The sequence below is a fragment of the Centroberyx affinis genome, unplaced genomic scaffold (assembly GCF_046629955.1).
Source record: "Centroberyx affinis isolate AG114_WGS23_722 - 3 ecotype Tasmania unplaced genomic scaffold, CSIRO-AGI_Caff_v1 ptg000101l_1, whole genome shotgun sequence".
NCBI lineage: Eukaryota > Metazoa > Chordata > Actinopteri > Beryciformes > Berycidae > Centroberyx > Centroberyx affinis.
The window spans coordinates 72,018-89,541 of record NW_027278803.1 but is presented as its reverse complement, the minus strand read 5'-3'; the positions used below and the strand labels follow the sequence as shown (position 1 = coordinate 89,541).

At 38.8% G+C, this 17,524-nt stretch overlaps 2 protein-coding genes across 4 annotated transcripts; both read left to right on the top strand.

Annotated features, from left to right (window-relative positions):
• The first annotated feature begins 3,544 nt into the window (after positions 1 to 3,544).
• On the top strand, positions 3,545 to 7,414 carry ndufb11 (NADH:ubiquinone oxidoreductase subunit B11). The gene is made up of 3 exons (XM_071523529.1): positions 3,545 to 3,755; positions 5,505 to 5,635; positions 7,207 to 7,414. The coding sequence occupies exons 1-3, from the start codon at positions 3,582 to 3,584 to the stop codon at positions 7,340 to 7,342; spliced, it is 441 nt and encodes a 146-aa protein (XP_071379630.1). The 5' UTR covers positions 3,545 to 3,581; the 3' UTR covers positions 7,343 to 7,414.
• A 2,186-nt stretch (positions 7,415 to 9,600) lies between these two features.
• rhoaa (ras homolog gene family, member Aa) lies at positions 9,601 to 17,523 on the top strand. 3 transcript variants are annotated; one of them, XM_071523501.1, is made up of 5 exons: positions 9,601 to 9,662; positions 11,491 to 11,646; positions 13,308 to 13,428; positions 13,527 to 13,657; positions 15,989 to 17,523. In XM_071523501.1, the coding sequence occupies exons 2-5, from the start codon at positions 11,491 to 11,493 to the stop codon at positions 16,160 to 16,162; spliced, it is 582 nt and encodes a 193-aa protein (XP_071379602.1). In that variant the 5' UTR covers positions 9,601 to 9,662; the 3' UTR covers positions 16,163 to 17,523. The 3 variants fall into 3 exon arrangements, with proteins under 3 accessions (XP_071379602.1, XP_071379609.1, XP_071379617.1); XM_071523508.1 differs by having other exon boundaries at positions 9,617 to 9,641; XM_071523516.1 differs by lacking the exon at positions 9,601 to 9,662 and having other exon boundaries at positions 11,491 to 11,619; positions 13,341 to 13,428.
• Position 17,524: the final 1 nt, after the last annotated feature.

Here is a 17,524-nt window from a genome sequence, read left to right as displayed (position 1 = left end):
CTGTTACACAGTCACAGGTGTTAATTGGGTATTTTACATGGCTTTGACTGTGACCCAGCCAGTCACAATTGGGGACCACAACAGAGTCAATTAACTGAGAAAAAAATTTAACTTTTTCTGTTTTCAGTAATTCATTAAAGGTATCAAATTAGATACATAGCCAGGAGTGGCTGACAGGGCTTTCTGAAGCATCCAAACCAAGTGTATCCATTGTATTAAAGGGTTCCTCTGGTGTTGGTGAAACTTAGCCTCATTTTCCAGATTTGCATCTCTCCCTTGTGAAATTGCTGCTGTTTTTATGTTTTTTAACACCGGAGGAATCTTTTAAACAGATGCTACTTGCATCAGTCTATTCATATCTGGCTCCATATGGTGGAATTAAAGGTGTCCACTGTTCCCACAAAAAAAATCAATACAGTTTATTTTGTATTGCCTACAGTTTAAATCCAGGAGTAGACTTTCACAAATTCCTTGGAATATTAAAATTGGTTGCTTTGCCATTTCATTGAAACACATTTGAAACCTGGTTGGTGTCTGTGTATGAGATTTGTATGTCACTTTAACATTGCTTAACATTCAATATTGTTTGGCATATTGTTCTGAAATGGAAAATCTGTGAAGGATATGGTATGTATCGAGTAGTAGTCCAACCTCCCTAGTTCTTTTTTGATAATATCCAGCAGTAATACATACCTATCATCTTTTTTGAACACTAAATCATTATATTTAGCTGAATTCTTGAAAGATTCTGTGTCTGAAACATAATTTTTTTAATCTTTTCATCTAACCATGTTGCAGTAGAAACTATTTGGATGCAGGACTACTTGAGATCAGTGCAGGATTTATCTGCATCAGATACCATACTGCTGACATATGTCCTTGACATTTAAACTCTATTATTAATAGTAAAGTGTGTTATTTATTGCTTTTGTTATGTCCTTCAGAAGTGATCATGTTAGCACTCTGGTTTTTGCTGTTTCCCAAAGACATTTTTTCTATGTTCTATGCTAAGTTCTGGGTTAAAAATATGTTTTTTCCCCAAATAAACCATGATAATACTTGTGCTGTAGGCAACTAGGCTATATGATGAATAGATGTTAGTGGGGCTTCTGTAATTCTCTATGCAGAGGTGTCTCAAATGGATAGCCTTTATATTAGCTTCATGTGATTGCTGATGTGAAGTTAACAGCTGTGTGGTTCAGGCCAATCACCCATAAAATGACTTTCTGAATAACTGTGAATGTTAAAACATTCATGGCCAGTTTCACCAGTGCGTCTTCAATGAGATAGTTACTGAAACTACCAAATTGAATATGAGGAGATGCCATGTGACATGGCAAATTACAATATCCTTAGCCTCTGTGCAACCTTTGGCAGAGAAGTGCCTCATTATCACCAATTGTTGTGAATCAGTAGCCTTGATTTGTTCCCTTTGTGTGTGCATAACTTCTTTTTTACTTCTTGCCAGTATACAGAGTGTTTCAAAAGTAGGTTTACATTTTTATATACAATAAATACAGTGCAGGCAAAGGACTGTGTGACAGCATCACAGAGAGAATGCAAGAATGAGTTAATGATGGGGAACAATTTGAACACTTGCAAGTCCTACTAACATGTTATTTCCTGGTATTACCGACGCTTAAATCTGTTGAAATATCTTGTTAAATTGACGAAGTAAAAAATGTAAAAAAAAAAAAAGAAAAAAGCTTTGTTTTTCATTACTATTAAAAAATGTATACCTACTTTTGAAACACCTTGTAGTGTATAACCCAGAATGCCATTGCAGGATCAAAGTAATTTAGGTGGGGCTTTAATGATCAACACACCAGAGCCATTATGTCCATTTGATTATCTAATGTTATGTTTGTATGCTGGAATGTAGCTATTGAATTCTCCTCAAATGCTCTTTTTTTTCTTGCCAATGCTTATCTTTCAAAATGATTCTTTTGTTTCTGCGTAATTTGTTTTGCTCATTTCAAAATCCCCCTGTCTTAATTGCTTCTCAATAGACTTGATTCAGTCTGTCCTGCAGAAATGCTGAAGAAACAGGAAACATGAACACCCTTCACCTCCAACAGTGGAATCTCACTTTTATTAGTGCTTCTGTTTTCAAGCAATGATGAAAAATCATTCAGACTAAAAAGTTGCCACCAACTCCTGTATTTAGAAATACCCTTGTGATTATTGCGATAATTACTGTTATATCTTGTTTTGCCTCCTTGTTTTGTATATTAATATTTAATAGGACTATTTAAATATTTAGAAAGAATTGATGAAACTTGCTGGACTAAAAGCTAGCAATATGTGCATTTGTATAAACTCAAACGGACTTGTTTATCTCATTAAATTATATATGTGCACAAAAATTGAACTTTTTAATCATACAACACACCAATGTATCATTGATTGTATATCGTACACAAATAAATATCTATTCAATGCAAGTAGTTTGCAAAGGGATTTTTTAGGTTAAGTATCTGCATATTTTTGTTTCCTTTGAAATGCTAGCGGAAGTTTTGAATTGAACTATCCTTGATTGAAACTGAAGTGTATAATCTAATAATATGAATTTGCCAATAATCAATTTCTTGTTTTAATCTTGCAAAGGTGAAAATACTTAAATTATGAATTACATAAATCTGTGTAAAGTCTGATGGTAAAAAGCATGCCACTGAAATTACCATCTGCTATTGGCTGATCTTTGGTACCAGGTGATGTCAATTTCTATCACTTGGCACCATAGCTGCTCACACTGTAGTAAGCAAAATATTTTTCAGGAAGAAAGTTATTACAAATGAGTTACATTGTGTCAATATTTGCCTTATTTTGAGAATGTAGCCATATAGGATGAGGAATATATAAATTGTGGGAAAGAAAATGAGATGGAGAGGAAGGGAGAGGAAATGTAACTAAATAAACATCTCGATTTCCAAAAGAGCATATTTAGCCTGACGATTCTAATAGGATGATGCCAGATATTAGGGAAATAACAACCGAATAATCCTAATGCAAGATGGCTACCACTGGTTGTCTTGCAGAGGCAGTAATGAAATGGGATAAGGATGCAACCTATTAACAAACATCATGCATCTGAGAATTTAAAACACACCAAGGAGAAGAGGGGAGAGGGACATGGACATAACAGGAAATAATTTTGTGTTTAGTGTTTAATTCTTCTTTTTTTCTAATGTATGGGATTTTTATATGTCCCTGTGTTCTCTAAACATGCAGGACCTACAGTTTGTAGTAGGCCTATACATATTTACAGTAGAAAACATGCATACTTTCACCTCAAAATATTAGATTTTGATTTATGGCATAAGATGCAATATGACAGTATGAGAGGGAACGAGAGGAGAGAGAGCTTGAGAGGAATAGGAAGTCAAGAGATGAATGACAAGACTTTCATTGCAGGGATCATCTTCAGATCTACTCACCCTTTTCAGTCGGGGTCGGCAGGCAGGGTAAATTCCCCTTTCTGTCCAGCAGGTGGCGGTAAATCAAAACAAAAACAAAGAAGGAGAATATTCCTGCTTCCTGTTCCGGGTCGCCAGTATCCTGTGTAAATCACAACGACCGAAATGTTGACCCGGTTGGCACGGCTCGGAGCCGCTTTGCCCCGTTTTCGCCTTCATCAGGCGGCCCGGTTCGTCTCCCAGTCGAAATCGACTGGCGCCGCAGGCACGGCCGCGGTGACGGAGCTGCAGCCCGCCGCGGCAGCGCATGGACACGGCGAGGTCAGCCAGTATGTCAAGGTGAGTTCACCACCACCAGATATACGGCAGCCTTGGCGTTGCCGTTGCCGTTAACGTTACCGAAAATGCCCAAAATAACATTTATTCTACATAGACGGACGTACAGTGGCCTTAACGTTACCGTTACCGAGCATGCAACCGAAAATGTTCCACATAGCCCAGCTAGCTAAATGGATAGCTACATCTGGCCCAAAACATGGTTGCCATGTCCGCTTATTATAAGCGACTTTGGGTTGTTGTTTCATAAAGTCAGTTGACAGTATTGGCGGTTGTGGTATTTTGGGGTTATTTTCAAAATGTCCTTGCATCCACCTAACGTACAGAAACAAAACAGTGAGATGGTCTCAGACGAAATGCCAGCTGTCAATCATCCCCACCTGCTGCCCACTGTGCCCACCGTGCCCACCTCTGCTACCTGCACAAAGTAGCACCCGCGCGCATTGAGCTCGCGCTCTCTCCCTCTCTCTCTCTCTCTAGTTTAAACCTGCTTGATTGGCAAATATCAGTATTATCAACGATATTATAGTAGATAAGCATTCAATGCAATTAAATTCAAATAAGCTTTGTTCAACTGTTAAATTGACTCTAATAGATAAGCAGGATGAACCAGGTGAGTGCAGTACCTGCCCAGCTCTGCCCTGGATGCCAGGCTGGAGGAGCTTCTGTTCACATGCAGCTGTTCTCTTTAGGTTTTATCCCACGTTTTATAGTTGAACTTTTGATTTCATAGTAGTCAAATATTTTCAGCCAAATTCCTATACAAGGTTTTTAATTTGGAGATGTTTTTTCTAATTGTATAACAGGCGTGTACCTTTCTATCAGTGACATTCTCTCTCTCTCTCTCTCTCTCTCTCTCTCTCTCTCTCCCTCTCCTCATCTCCCTACCAAGTGGTCGTTGATGTTAGCAGGCACAGCTATCTTGACAGTGCAAGATGCCACCCAGAAAATGGTCAAAAGATCTATTTTCAATCCTAGAGATGGCCAATTGTTAGGGGCTAGTATATAGGCAATGTTTATTTTTTAACTTATTTTTTTAACAGCATACAATACGTGAAGAGTGAAGACCACACTTGGATGTGAAAAGGGTGTAGGCTACAGAATATAAAGAATTACATATTAAATCCCAATATAATAAATTTCACTGTCTATAATCGACTTTTACTCTGTGTATAGTGTAACCCAGTAAGTGATTAATGTTTTACCACACAACCCTGTTTAAGTGTGTGTTTAAAAGAAGGAAAATATGGTATCTTGTTTTGGACTTCTTTTGACAGTCTGGGTTGCTTGTTTCTCTCTCAAAGATCTGGCAACCCTGGCGAGTCAGCTCAGTGTTGGCATTGAATCAGGGGGTGTTAGCTTATTTATCTAGCTAGCTAGCTCATTATCTTTTCTAACATGATAAATGCAGCTGCAAGTCAAGCTGCAGTACATTCCCCTGAATGCTCAAACAATTTTGGATAGGATTGGATTGGTTGCATTTATTGAATCCCAAATCAAACTGTTTAGTGTTGGGGATGTGTAGAAGGCGGCTTACTGCTGGCGGGGAAATATGTAAGTTCCCAACCATAATAAGTATTGTTATACAAGCATTCTATAGTACATTGTTTTGCCTGGGTCCAAATGTGTCTGACAGTCACTGCTGTCATACCCTCAGTCATAACCTCAAGTATGACTATGAATATGAATTTAAAATCTGTCTTGTAGCTTGCACTGCTGATACATAATTTGTAACCTTTTGTCTTGTTTCAGAATCCAGATTTCCATGGATTCTCCAGTGATCCTGTGGTTGACGAGTGGAACATGAGGCTAGCCTTCTTCTTTGGCATCTCGGTGGTTCTTGTTATTGGAGGCACCTTTATCCACTACTTACCAGACCATGGGTAAGTGTTTTTTTTTTTTTTAATTAAAATTCTTTTCATGGTAAATGTCCTACTAAACCATTGACAGGGACAGAGAGCACTGCAAGACAGTACAGCTCTGCTGAGTAAAAGTGGCACGCTTCCCTACCGAGTCTAGTGCATGATGTGAACCGCAGACTGCAGCGTCATGTCAGCTTTCTCCAAAACAACTAAAGCTTCCAGGTCCTGGTTCTTCCAGAAAGGGCAAAAATTACCATGAACTTAGTCCAAACAGCATAATCCATGTGTTCTGAACCAAACCATCGCACTGTGGGATATTTACCTCATTATTATTTGGGTGATCTGGTGGAATAATCTGGGTGAAATTTTGGAGATAATGAGGTAAATATTGGACGTTTGTGCTGACAGTGCAATTGTTTGGCTTCAGAAAACTTGGATTATGCTGTTTGGAGAAATTTTATGGTAATTGTTTTCCCTTTTTGGAACTCTAAAGAAGCAGTTCCCAGCTATTTATTTTGGAGAAGGCTGACGCAAAGCTGTGCCAGCTAACTCGCTGTACATTATATTGACATATTAACTTCACCGGTGTTTCGACTGACATGAGGGTGAATAGATAATAACTTTTCATTTTTGGGTGAACTATTCCTTTAATATTGCTGAGTTCGTCATGTTGAGTCTGTCAGCTTCTGTTGTGTTCCCCAAAGGAAAATAATCTTGTAGAGAAATACCGTGATTACCCACTTTTTCAGGCGACATCTTGAACACAGCATAGTGCTGCTGTCATTATGAGCTGTGTCTATCTTGCATAGCCACAAGGGAGGGAGCGCCCCTCTGATGACCAACGTTATGGCAGAAGGCGGCCAGCTTCCTGCACTATTTAACCTTCTAAGAAGATAAAGGCTTTCAGAAGGATGCAATGAGGAAAGTGATTGAGGACGGTCACCCAGTCTGTAGAAAAGCAAAAGGAGGCAACACTTCCAATATTCCAATATTGCAGCCTGTGTCGGTCGCAATTCAGTTCAACAGGCTTTATTGGCATGAAAGTTAAGCCCAATATTGCCAAAGCATAGGGATGGGACGATATGCTTATCTCATCATACGATTAAGTAGTGATATGGAGTTCATGATTTGATACAACCATGATACGATGTAATAAATAAAGTTCAGTGACAACAAAGTATGACTGTGCAGAATTATGTTTATATATGTCGTCCCATCCCTACCAAAGCATTAAGATACAGATCACACTTTGTATCAGTGTGAGTGTGAGTGTGCTGAGTTGACACTCCACCCTATAATGACTATAAATAGTCACAACAGATCAACACTAAATAATACAGTTAAAATGGGAATAAAACAAGGATCAAAAACAGAAGTTGATGGTGTGTGTGTGTGTGTTGGTCACTCACTGTTCCTCAGTTTATGGCAGGTTAATGCATTGTGCACTCAGATCTACTGTGTTTACTTCTCCTAGGACAATTCCTAGTTTGGACTTGTCCAAGCTCTTTGAAGTTGAATTTTTTTAAAGAACATTTCTCTGGGTGGCCTGGTCTCTCTCTCTCTCTCTCTCTCTCTCTCACTCTCTCTCTCAGCATGCGGCAGTGGGCCAGAAGGGAAGCAGAGCGTCTGATCCACCAGAGGGAGCTGGAGGGTCTTCCTCTCATAGAGGAGAACTACTACAACCCCGATAAGATCGTTCTGCCCGACCGTTCTGCTGGACACCAGTAGGATGTCCAACAACATCCGCTTATTGTATTTCAATAGTATGTAATAAATGCTGTATCTGTTGTAATTGTGTAATCTTTTGTGGACAATTACTTCTTTCAGCTGCAACATGAATGTTTATTAATTATTAAGCAACGGTAAATCTGCAATGATTTCTCCCTCACATACCTGGAGAAAGCTATAATCCAGTATATATAAAGCTCATTTGTTTCAGTAGACACTGTATTCTCTCTCTGTCTGTTTCATCTTGCTTTATTGGCATGCCATGTAAACACATCTGTGTTACTAAAGCAGATAGAGGGGAAAATAATAACTAAAAAGAAAGAGAATAATATCTTGTATTACTAAAAGTATAATATAAAAAAGTGAATATAATATGATCAAATGATAATGATGGAAATATCCAAGTGCATTTTTAGATTTGTTCTCTTGTTTGAATTTTTATAAAATTATTTACTCTTCCACATATATAAGACCGATTATTAACTTGGCAACTGAGCATTTTTCAATCAGCTGTGCACGTTTCCCCAGAATAAAAGGTGCATCCTGCCATGTTCTTTATTCACATTCACACCTGGCAGCTCCCAGCACAACTACAGCCATTATGTGGGTTTATGAAATTAATCAAACAATATCTCCTGTCAAAAAAGGGTTCTAACTGTGTTGTGTGTTACACTATACACAGAGTGGAAGTAAGTGAAAATGGAATCAACTATGCATAATTGTGCACAGACGCATGAGAACTAAACCAGAAGACCAGAGGCAATAAATGGGAGCTGCCACACCCGATGCAACATTACTGCCATTGCCTATGCATGCGACTGGTAATTCCCAGTTTTAGGAAGAGATACCAATTTCTCCACTGACAACAGCCTCAATAGACCAGAATGCAATGCAGTTACAAGATTGGTTACATTTTGATTAAGAGGGCAACACTTTCTGGAAAAACTCACTCTGTTATCACACTATTACTCTATTCACCTACCACAAGTATAACCCACAGCTGAATGCACAAGTTCACGCCCATTCTGTGGAGATGCCCAAAGGCATTCAGGGAAATGTAGAAAATCCTTAACTGATGGAGAAGTAGATAAGGCAAGTTGATGGAAAGTGGGTAATGTACTATATGAAAGAAAACCAATGCAGACTGTTGTGCACTAAAAGTTAAGGTGTACTGTGATTGGTTGAACCTAAATTGATAGGCATAGGTTGAACAGGGTGGCTGTATACAGATGGTAGACCAAGGGAAAGCCATGTTCAGCTGTCAGTAAAATAAAAGCCATCATATTCTGGAGATGCTTGGGTTTTGTCATTTTTCATACTGAGTGCATCTTTAACTGTGTGCTGTTGTCAACACAACAGAATTTGGTGGTGAAGATGGGATGCTTTTGGATAGAAAAGATTTTACCACCTACAGTTTTCTATCCTACCAGCCAGTTAATTGCAGTTAATTGCATTCACCTGGTGTCCCAGGTGTAAAACAGTCCCTGATTAGATGGCTAGAATGAAATGTAATGTGCACCTCTACAGCACCACTTGGAATAGCACCAATCACATAGGCAAATAACTCTCTAGTACATGAAAATTAAAATCGGGAAAGGAATTAATCATAGCTGAATAAAAAAACCTGTGGAGTAAACGGCTTATATCAAATAAATGTTTTAAAATGATTGATTTATTTTTGTACCAAATATCTCGATTATCCTAAATAAAATACTTATGCAGAGAAAAATTACTACTAAAAGTCTAATACTTAAAGTATAATAAATGCCAAAATAACTAAAGTTCATAAATTATAAATAATTTATACAATGATAAATAATAGTGTTGGGGAAGGTAAACTAATGCTGCTTTTAATCTGTGATTGATCACATGACCAGTCTGGCCTGGTCATGTGACGTATTGTTTGAGTATACTTAAATCTGAACTATCTGCTCGTAAATAAAAACAGACAAAACAAAAAAATGGCCGCGGGTAATGGCGTACTGAATCGTCACCTAAATCCGCACTATGCAGTACATTAGTGTGTAATAGGTTGGTGTCTGATTTCAGACATATTCATGTCAGTAGCCGTTGGCTCTATTCTTTTTTTAACTTGCTGTAGTCAATTTACTTCCGTTTTCTACACCGGTAAAGCAGCACTGAGTATGGTGATTCAGTCTTTCGGTTGGTTGGCTAAACTAGCCTTCAGTCATGATTTCGTCGCGTCCTATTGGTTGGAAGTGCGCAGTATGGGCGGATGTTATCGGCGTGGCACCCTCGGGGGCGGGACTGACAGGTCGGACAGGAAAAGAAAAAGAAGGCGAGTGTCTCAGACAAAACGGTAAAATGATGTTTAAACAACTACTTATAATACATCTCTGCTTGTTTACTTTGTATATTGGGGTACCTGCCGAAGCCAAACATTGAATTAAGATCTCAAAGTTGTTCTCGGTGAGGCCAACTTGTTAAGAGGCCCGCTGTCCCGAGAAACTAGGCAAAGTTAGCAAGCTAACAGTTAGCTATCTGTGATGGTGACGGAATGGGAACTGCTGCTAGCTAGAAGTTAGCTGACACACTACTGAATCAGTGACAAACGTCTTTGTCATAGACTAACGTTATAGGCCATAAACTACCGAGCGTTAATATTACATTACGTTGGTAGCTGTAACGTAAAGCAATTCGTTAGAGGTTAAGTTGGTAGATGTAATATTAGCATATACAGTAGAGATAAATAGCACAAAGTTAATTAATTAACGCAACGTTAGCTTGCCAAATTGGCTAACTACGACGGTTAAGTAGCTTAGCTGAACAGTCAGTGCCATTATGCTACCTTTGCCAACACTGTTTTTAGCATATATATCTAACGTTAGCTCAGGTCATTCTCATAGGTGGTTAGTCAGTTCACAGAAACCAGTGAACCAGGTTATGTTACAGCTAACGTGAAGTTCTAACTTCCTAACTGTGACTTTAACAAGGCAACGATAGGTAACTTGCCAGTCAGAAACTTTGTAACTATCTGACAACACCGTTTTCCTTGATTTTAAGAGACACTGAGGTGGTGTCATCACCAGCGGGATGACTTCTGCGTGGTTGTCGGGGAGGTGATGATTCATTCAAGTGCTTATGGAAGAAACCCGAGCCTACGGCCAGACAGGAAGCTTTAACTTCCCTGAGTCTGAACGCTTGACTTGAAAAATAAGCAGCGAAATTGGCGTGATTAGTAGTTTTGATGAGACACTGTAGATTGGTGCAGTTTTAAGTGGTGCAGGCTTCACAGACAACACCACCAGTGCCTTCTTTGGGTAATGTGGCGTTTATAGACTTTTTGTTGAGATGTCATTGGTTATTTGTCAGAAATACCTAATGGACATTTTTTCTGCTGTTTATTTTAAATGGGAGGGGGTAGAAATGTACTGGTGGTTGGATAAAGTCCTGCTTGAAGCCGATTGGTCTTTGCTTTTCTGTGTCAGGCCAATTTCACGCTTGAGTTGATTTTATTTTTGAAGTTGCATCCATCTCACTCCGTTCATCTTCTTCCATTGATGTTGCCTGCATTCACACTGCCTTTTCATTTTTTCTTCCATCTGAAAGTAAGGTGTATTGGAACACATTCAGGAAAACTAAAAGGAGATGGCTACAGAAGGGCAATGTTGTAGTTGTTTTTTGACCAGTTGTCACAAGATTCATTTGGAGGGGATCAGTGCATTTGGAGGGGATCAGTGCATTCATAATCAGGGCACAGGTGCTTTTCCACAGCTGAAAACTATGTGCTGCACTTTGATACGATCTGTCAAGGCCTTGAGCATCCACTAATAATCTCTAGTGTCATGCAAGTGCTGATTGCATTATTGACAACATTAATTGTTTCAGCATTTGTGGAAGGGGTGCTCTGCACTCGACCACAGGTACACTTGCTCTTAGAGGTGAGAGACCACAAACAAATTATGGGACAGCTGTGTTCAGCGTTGTTGCTTTATCAATACGAATATTACTTGTTGAGAGTTTTGGAAAGTGGAAAAGTTGGCATGTTGGCGCATCAATCCATGCTAGGTTTCTACACTGGTGCTCACCCAAAACAAGGCGTTTTTACATCAGATCCTGTGTATTGGTAAATGTTTTTTTGACTGTGTTAAGTATTTCCATCTTAATTCCCAGCTGTTTTCTTTCAGATGGCTGCAATCCGAAAGAAACTAGTGATAGTCGGCGATGGAGCTTGTGGGAAGACCTGTCTTCTCATAGTGTTCAGCAAGGATCAGTTCCCAGAGGTTTATGTGCCCACAGTGTTTGAAAACTATGTGGCAGATATTGAGGTGGACAGTAAGCAGGTAAGCTGTTTATTTGTAATTATAAGAAAATCTTAAGTCCAAATATTTATTTCCTCAGCCTTACATGAGTCCAGTTACAAAGCATGGAATGTCTGAGTCTCTGAACTTTGGTGCTTTGTCCTAAAGTCTCTCCCCATGTTGAGTGCAGCTGCTCTGAAAATTAGTGCATACACTCAGTTTGTTCTGCTAGTCTGACTTCAGTGCCAATTACAGGGTTCTCTGTACTTCTTCAACTGTAGCTGTGAGTAGCGTAATAAATATGCACACAAGCAGAGCAGTGTCCTGACTAGAGTTTATGTTGATTTCCTTATAATGCATGGACATGCCACAAGCCACAATTTTGTTGCTAGGCATACACACCCTGCAAATTATGGTACATCGCTAATACAAAACCCTTAGTATTGGAGGTCACACAGACCAGAGAAGTAGTTCACTGACTGAAATACATTGAAATAAGGAATTAAAATTTCCATATTGTGTAAAGGCTCTTGAATTGTGATGGAAGAATGGCACAGATGTGTTGCATCATCGGTGCAACAAATTATGGTCATTGTAGTTCACCAACACACTTAGCATTAATTCTTGATTGTTTGAAAACTACATTGGTGAGAATTGGCTGCTTCATGCATCACAGCACCCAAAATGAATCCAAAACAAAAAAGTACTTGGCTTGCTGATAATTTACCTGGACGGGCCACCCAAATATTGACATTGTATGTAAACACTAGTCAATTCCATGCATTGTGAATGAATTTCCAGTCTGGCTTGTTTACCTTGTGTAATCGGCATTAGAATGAGAATGGTCAGCCAAGTAACCATCTCGCCCTACCAATTATTTTTTAAGAAACTGACCATTTGGCTTTCTAATGGACAGACAGTACACTGCATTCAGGGCTGGGGCTATTTTAATTGGTCATAGCTGTTAATACTGGTCAGATTACTGTATTAGGCTGCACAATCCTTCAGGTACCATAATACTCAAGAATCAAAATACAAAACCCAATAACCAAGATTCTCAAGTAATGTAAATCAAATTTGTGGTCCATATGGCGCACAAACTTGTGTTGGTGTCATTAAATGTGGAGAAAGATGCATACAAATGTCCAGATTTTGAAGAATATAATGATGAGACAAACTGGTAAAAGAGATGATTAGGCAGCTTCTGTAGGGCTGGTTCAATAGAAGGATATCAACATGCACTCTTCAGTGTAGAGTCGTTATACCACTTCATATAGTAATACTTGGTCTTATGAAGTATTGTTAGGTAAGTTGCTCTAGGCAGCAGCTGGAAATGCCCATCCTGGTGGTGAGAGCTGTTGGCATGCTATTTCCAGCTGGATTCATATCACCACTCGTTGAGTGTAGGAGGTACAGCATCAAATTTCATGCAGAACTGCACAGAATATCAATAAGGAGTAGGTGGTATTAAAAACATTCCCGACTGTAATTACACCTAACTACAATGGCTGTCATTGTATTTTACTTACAGCTCTAGTAAAGCTATATCAAAGAATAAGGATGTACTGTTGTTAAATGCACCTGCAGTGTCAATGAAATTGGCATGAGACAGTCTGTTGAAACCTTACTGACTTGTGGCCTGTGACAGTCATGCTGGAGAAAAAGCTGTCATGAATGGGATGTGATCTCCTTGGCTGTTGCAGGTGGAACTGGCTCTGTGGGACACAGCGGGTCAGGAGGACTATGACCGACTAAGGCCTCTCTCCTATCCCGACACGGACGTCATCCTCATGTGCTTCTCCATCGATAGCCCTGACAGTTTAGGTGAAACCTCGGTCGTTCTGATTGTTGTTTTTGTCATGCGTGTTCCGGCTGTTTTTGATTGCTACATGTTCAAAATGCATACCTTGTGTTTCATACAGAGAATATCCCAGAGAAGTGGACTCCTGAGGTCAAGCACTTTTGTCCTAATGTGCCTATCATTCTGGTGGGAAACAAGAAAGACCTGCGAAATGATGAGCACACACGTCGGGAGTTAGCAAAGATGAAACAGGTTAGTAAGGGCATTACCTAGTTAATGGAGCTCATTTAAATACTTTTAGGGGTTAAAACCCTGTGGGACTCTTAAGTAGGTTTACACAACATGATTGAAACTTGGCATCTACCTATTTTGATTGTATACACCAAATTTAAGTAATTTATTGTCCAGTTAGAGGGAGGTCCCCATCACTATAAAACCTGCTATGGTCATGACATCCTTTGTTTATTAGCATTCATACAGCTCTTGATCCTTGATTATCTTAAATGTTTTAACATTACCATTTGGGCTTGTAAAATCTTCATCAGCATTTTGGAATTTTGGCTTATTTATTACTATCTTTGGAGCCAAGTGGTCATTGCTGTGGTGTTTTTGGAGTGCACTATTGCACTTCCCAGAGATGACTTCACTCTGTGTCACCAGTCCTGTGAGAGATTTGCATTTTTCTGTATTTTTTATCAAGTGTATTTTTTCTTAAACAAATAATCTACTTTGGTAGGGTCCTATTTGATATTTCAAAGTTGTTTACGTTCATATTGTACTTCATTTTATACCTGTAGATTAGATTATATATTAATCTCAGTGAGATGTCAGAAATGTCACTTGAAAGGGTATGTACATGCCAATGCATCGAACTCACCAGAGATGAGTTTTGTAAAGGCAGAATTCAAAAATGTCTCCACAGCGGAGCATCATGTCCCCAGACCTTCCAGTGCCTCTGGGCCCTGTTCCTCCTATGTGGATAATGGAGTTAGCTGGATACCTCTGATGACAATTTGACATAAGCCTGGGATTTTCTGTTCCTTGAAGCAAGCTTAAAATGTAATCTAACTTGTTACCAAGGCAACAGCTCCTTAAGCCCATCAATGAACTCATTTCCAGACATGGCTGCTCCTTTCCTCAGAGAAGTGCCAATAGATTAAGGCACCATTATAATTAGACAGGCTTTCAGAAGAGAATGTGTACTGAGAGATAACCAAGATTATTTGGTGTTTGAAAGATAATTTCCACATGAAGAGTTAATTACCTATATACACTCAAAAAATGAACATGGACACTCTTAGGCATTAAGAAAAAGAGTAAGTCAATTTTATCCAAATAAGTTTCAATAAAATAATTTCAATAAAATAGAATAAAATAAAATTGAACCAATCCAAAATAGGTTGGTTTGATATCAGCCAGAATGAAACAAATTAAATAAAATAGTTTCAAGTGTAGACACAAGCAAAACAAACACATTTGCAGTGCATTGGCATCATGAGCACAAATTGCATACATTTAAATGCATTCATTTTATTTTAATTCTATTATAAATAGTTATGATAGGTCATTTAAGTCAGAATTAGTTGGAATTAGTGGAAATTTGTCATCCAATTGAAATGCACTGGCCCAATCAGGCCAGTGACTGTGGCCCAAGATAACCTCTTAGTGGCCCTGGGCCATTGGGCAATCCTTATTTTCGAACTCTGATTAAGTGTTTGGTATTTAAAGGCAATGCCTCAACAGAAAAACAGACAGGAAAAGTCCATGGCCCGAGGTCATAGAGAAGAAGCCATAGCTCTGTTACATTTTTTTTTCCCAGATTGTTATTATTTTGCCTTTATTAGACAATTCAGTGTAGAGAGCAACAGGAAAGATTGAGAGTTGGGATGTCATGGCATGTGTCTTAGCCAACTTTTACATATGTATTGTACCATTATTAAGGATGGAAACTAAATTGTATATGTTTATACACAATTAATTGTGCTGCAGAAGCATGTTATTTCTTAGAATGTTTTGTTGTCCCTTAGCCTGGAAAGAAGAGATTACTTCAAAGCTTACTTCATCCTCTATTCTGACATTCTACATAGATTATGATTGGTAAAAGGTGCCTTTGAACTGGACCCAGGATGACTTTCTGGGGATAAGATTATAATTTGTTGTTTGAAACTGCCAACACTGCTATAGTATAAAGTTAGATTGAAATATTCAAATGGGCTGCCACAAAGTGCGTCTCCTATTCATTGACAGGATTCCCAGGCTATACAACTGAAGTTCAGCACAAATTAAAATCTTGGTTCTCTGAAATTTAACGTTGAGGGAGACTTGTTCACATATCAACTGGACTGGTCCAGGCAATAATACTTGTCACTTTGCCATGCTGTAGCTTTATATTGTGGAGGTAGCAACTGCAGACACAACATTACATGTCCTTTTTTATTATCTTTGACAATGTTTCTATCACTTCTTTTGCCTTTGACATATTTTTCTACACTAACCCTGTACTTGTTTTTTTTGTAAATATGTCATATTGTCATATTGTTCAGTTCAGCTGTTAATCCTTTGCTGCTTGATCCATCAAAACAGGAACCAGTGAAGCCAGAGGAGGGAAGGGACATGGCTAACCGCATCAATGCCTTTGGTTATTTGGAGTGCTCGGCCAAGACGAAAGACGGTGTAAGGGAGGTGTTTGAGATGGCCACCAGGGCGGCGCTGCAGGCCAAGAAACGAGGCAAGAAGAACGGCTGCCTTCTGCTATAGAGTGTCGGGAGAGACGGGAGCGGGAGGGAAGGGGAAAACAAACCAGGCCAAGGAAAAAGTATGCATCCCTCTTCTCTGTCTGCCTTCACACTAAGGTGGGCAAGATTTCACAGGGGGATTAGGGACAGGGGAGAAAAAAGTCAAACCAGGCCAAAGGAAATAAGAGATGAGAGGTCAAATGTATTGGGGAAAAATGGAGTATATACACATAAGGCCAAGGTGATTGCTATTAGCTTTCAAATGAAAATAATCGCGTGGTTAAGATTTTTCATTAGGTCCTCAACTAAGAGGAGGTAAAGAGAAGAACATCTCTCTCACTCAAACCTTTGAAAGTGTGGCAGTGCACTTCAGTAGGCCTGCCCATTCTCTGCTGGGAGTATGATGAAGATTGATATTCTCTGTGGTCCTACGCCTCAGCACTATTTGTTCTGGTTGAGACAAGTTCCAGAAGAGATCAGGGGCACCATTGCATCCAAAAAAAAAAAAAAAGTATGCTTGCCCAGCTTTTGTCAGACTTCCGTGGCTTGCAGTGTGTCTGTCTGTGCTTGTCTTTCAGTTCTGTCCAATCATTCCATAGGTGTTTTTATTTTCTTTTGTTTTCCCTATGGATAAATAGACCAACCTAACTTCATGTGGACCGGCCTTTCTCTTTTATGAACCAATGGTCCAGTATTATAGTTCATTTGATACCATTTTCATTAATTTAAAAAAAGCTAAAAGTTTTTATTTGCATTTGACCATAAATACATATTAAATGCATACTTGGATAATGAGACCAACTGATTTTTAAGTGTTTTATAAGCTTGTTCATGTATTGTATAAATGAAGAATTTAGTTGATCCTTAGTTGGGCTCTCGAGTCAGAATATATTGTTGAGTTGATGTGGACTGTCAGACACACTGTCAGGGTTTGAGAGGAGGGTATGCGTTTGTATACAGTTAGGTATGAAAGCTTTTACAAATTGGCATATTCCTCTTTTAAGATTTGTTGCCTGCGTGCCAGGCTGTTATTGGGAGTTTTAAAATTGGACTTGTTTTTGCCTTTCTGCCAGTCCACTCACGACGTGTCTAGAACTATCCTGTTTCATTTTCTGTTGTACTTTCTTTTAACTTTCTGTGATATTCTACTGGCTTATCATTTTGTATTAGTTGCACATATTTTGAAAAAAAAAAATCAACTTAAAAAGACGAGTTAAATATTTGAAAAGAACATGATGTCAAATTATGGAATGCAAAATGCAAGTAACTCATAAACGATTGGTTATTTGTAAGAGGAAGAAAGTCTTTTGTATACAAATTTATCCTCGCATTTCTCCAATTGTCTTTTTAAATGTATTCTAAAGGAAATAAATTGTAACAGGGA

Excerpts from the sequence above, each read along its gene's own strand:
- rhoaa (XM_071523501.1), top strand. The coding sequence starts at position 11,491 with ATGGCTGCAATCCGAAAGAAACTAGTGATAGTCGGCGATGGAGCTTGT. Across the intron at positions 11,647-13,307 it reads TTGAGGTGGACAGTAAGCAG|GTGGAACTGGCTCTGTGGGA; the intron begins GTAAGCTGTTTA and ends TGGCTGTTGCAG. Across the intron at positions 13,658-15,988 it reads AGTTAGCAAAGATGAAACAG|GAACCAGTGAAGCCAGAGGA; the intron begins GTTAGTAAGGGC and ends CCATCAAAACAG.
- ndufb11 (XM_071523529.1), top strand. The coding sequence starts at position 3,582 with ATGTTGACCCGGTTGGCACGGCTCGGAGCCGCTTTGCCCCGTTTTCGC. Across the intron at positions 3,756-5,504 it reads AGGTCAGCCAGTATGTCAAG|AATCCAGATTTCCATGGATT; the intron begins GTGAGTTCACCA and ends GTCTTGTTTCAG. Across the intron at positions 5,636-7,206 it reads CACTACTTACCAGACCATGG|CATGCGGCAGTGGGCCAGAA; the intron begins GTAAGTGTTTTT and ends TCTCTCTCTCAG.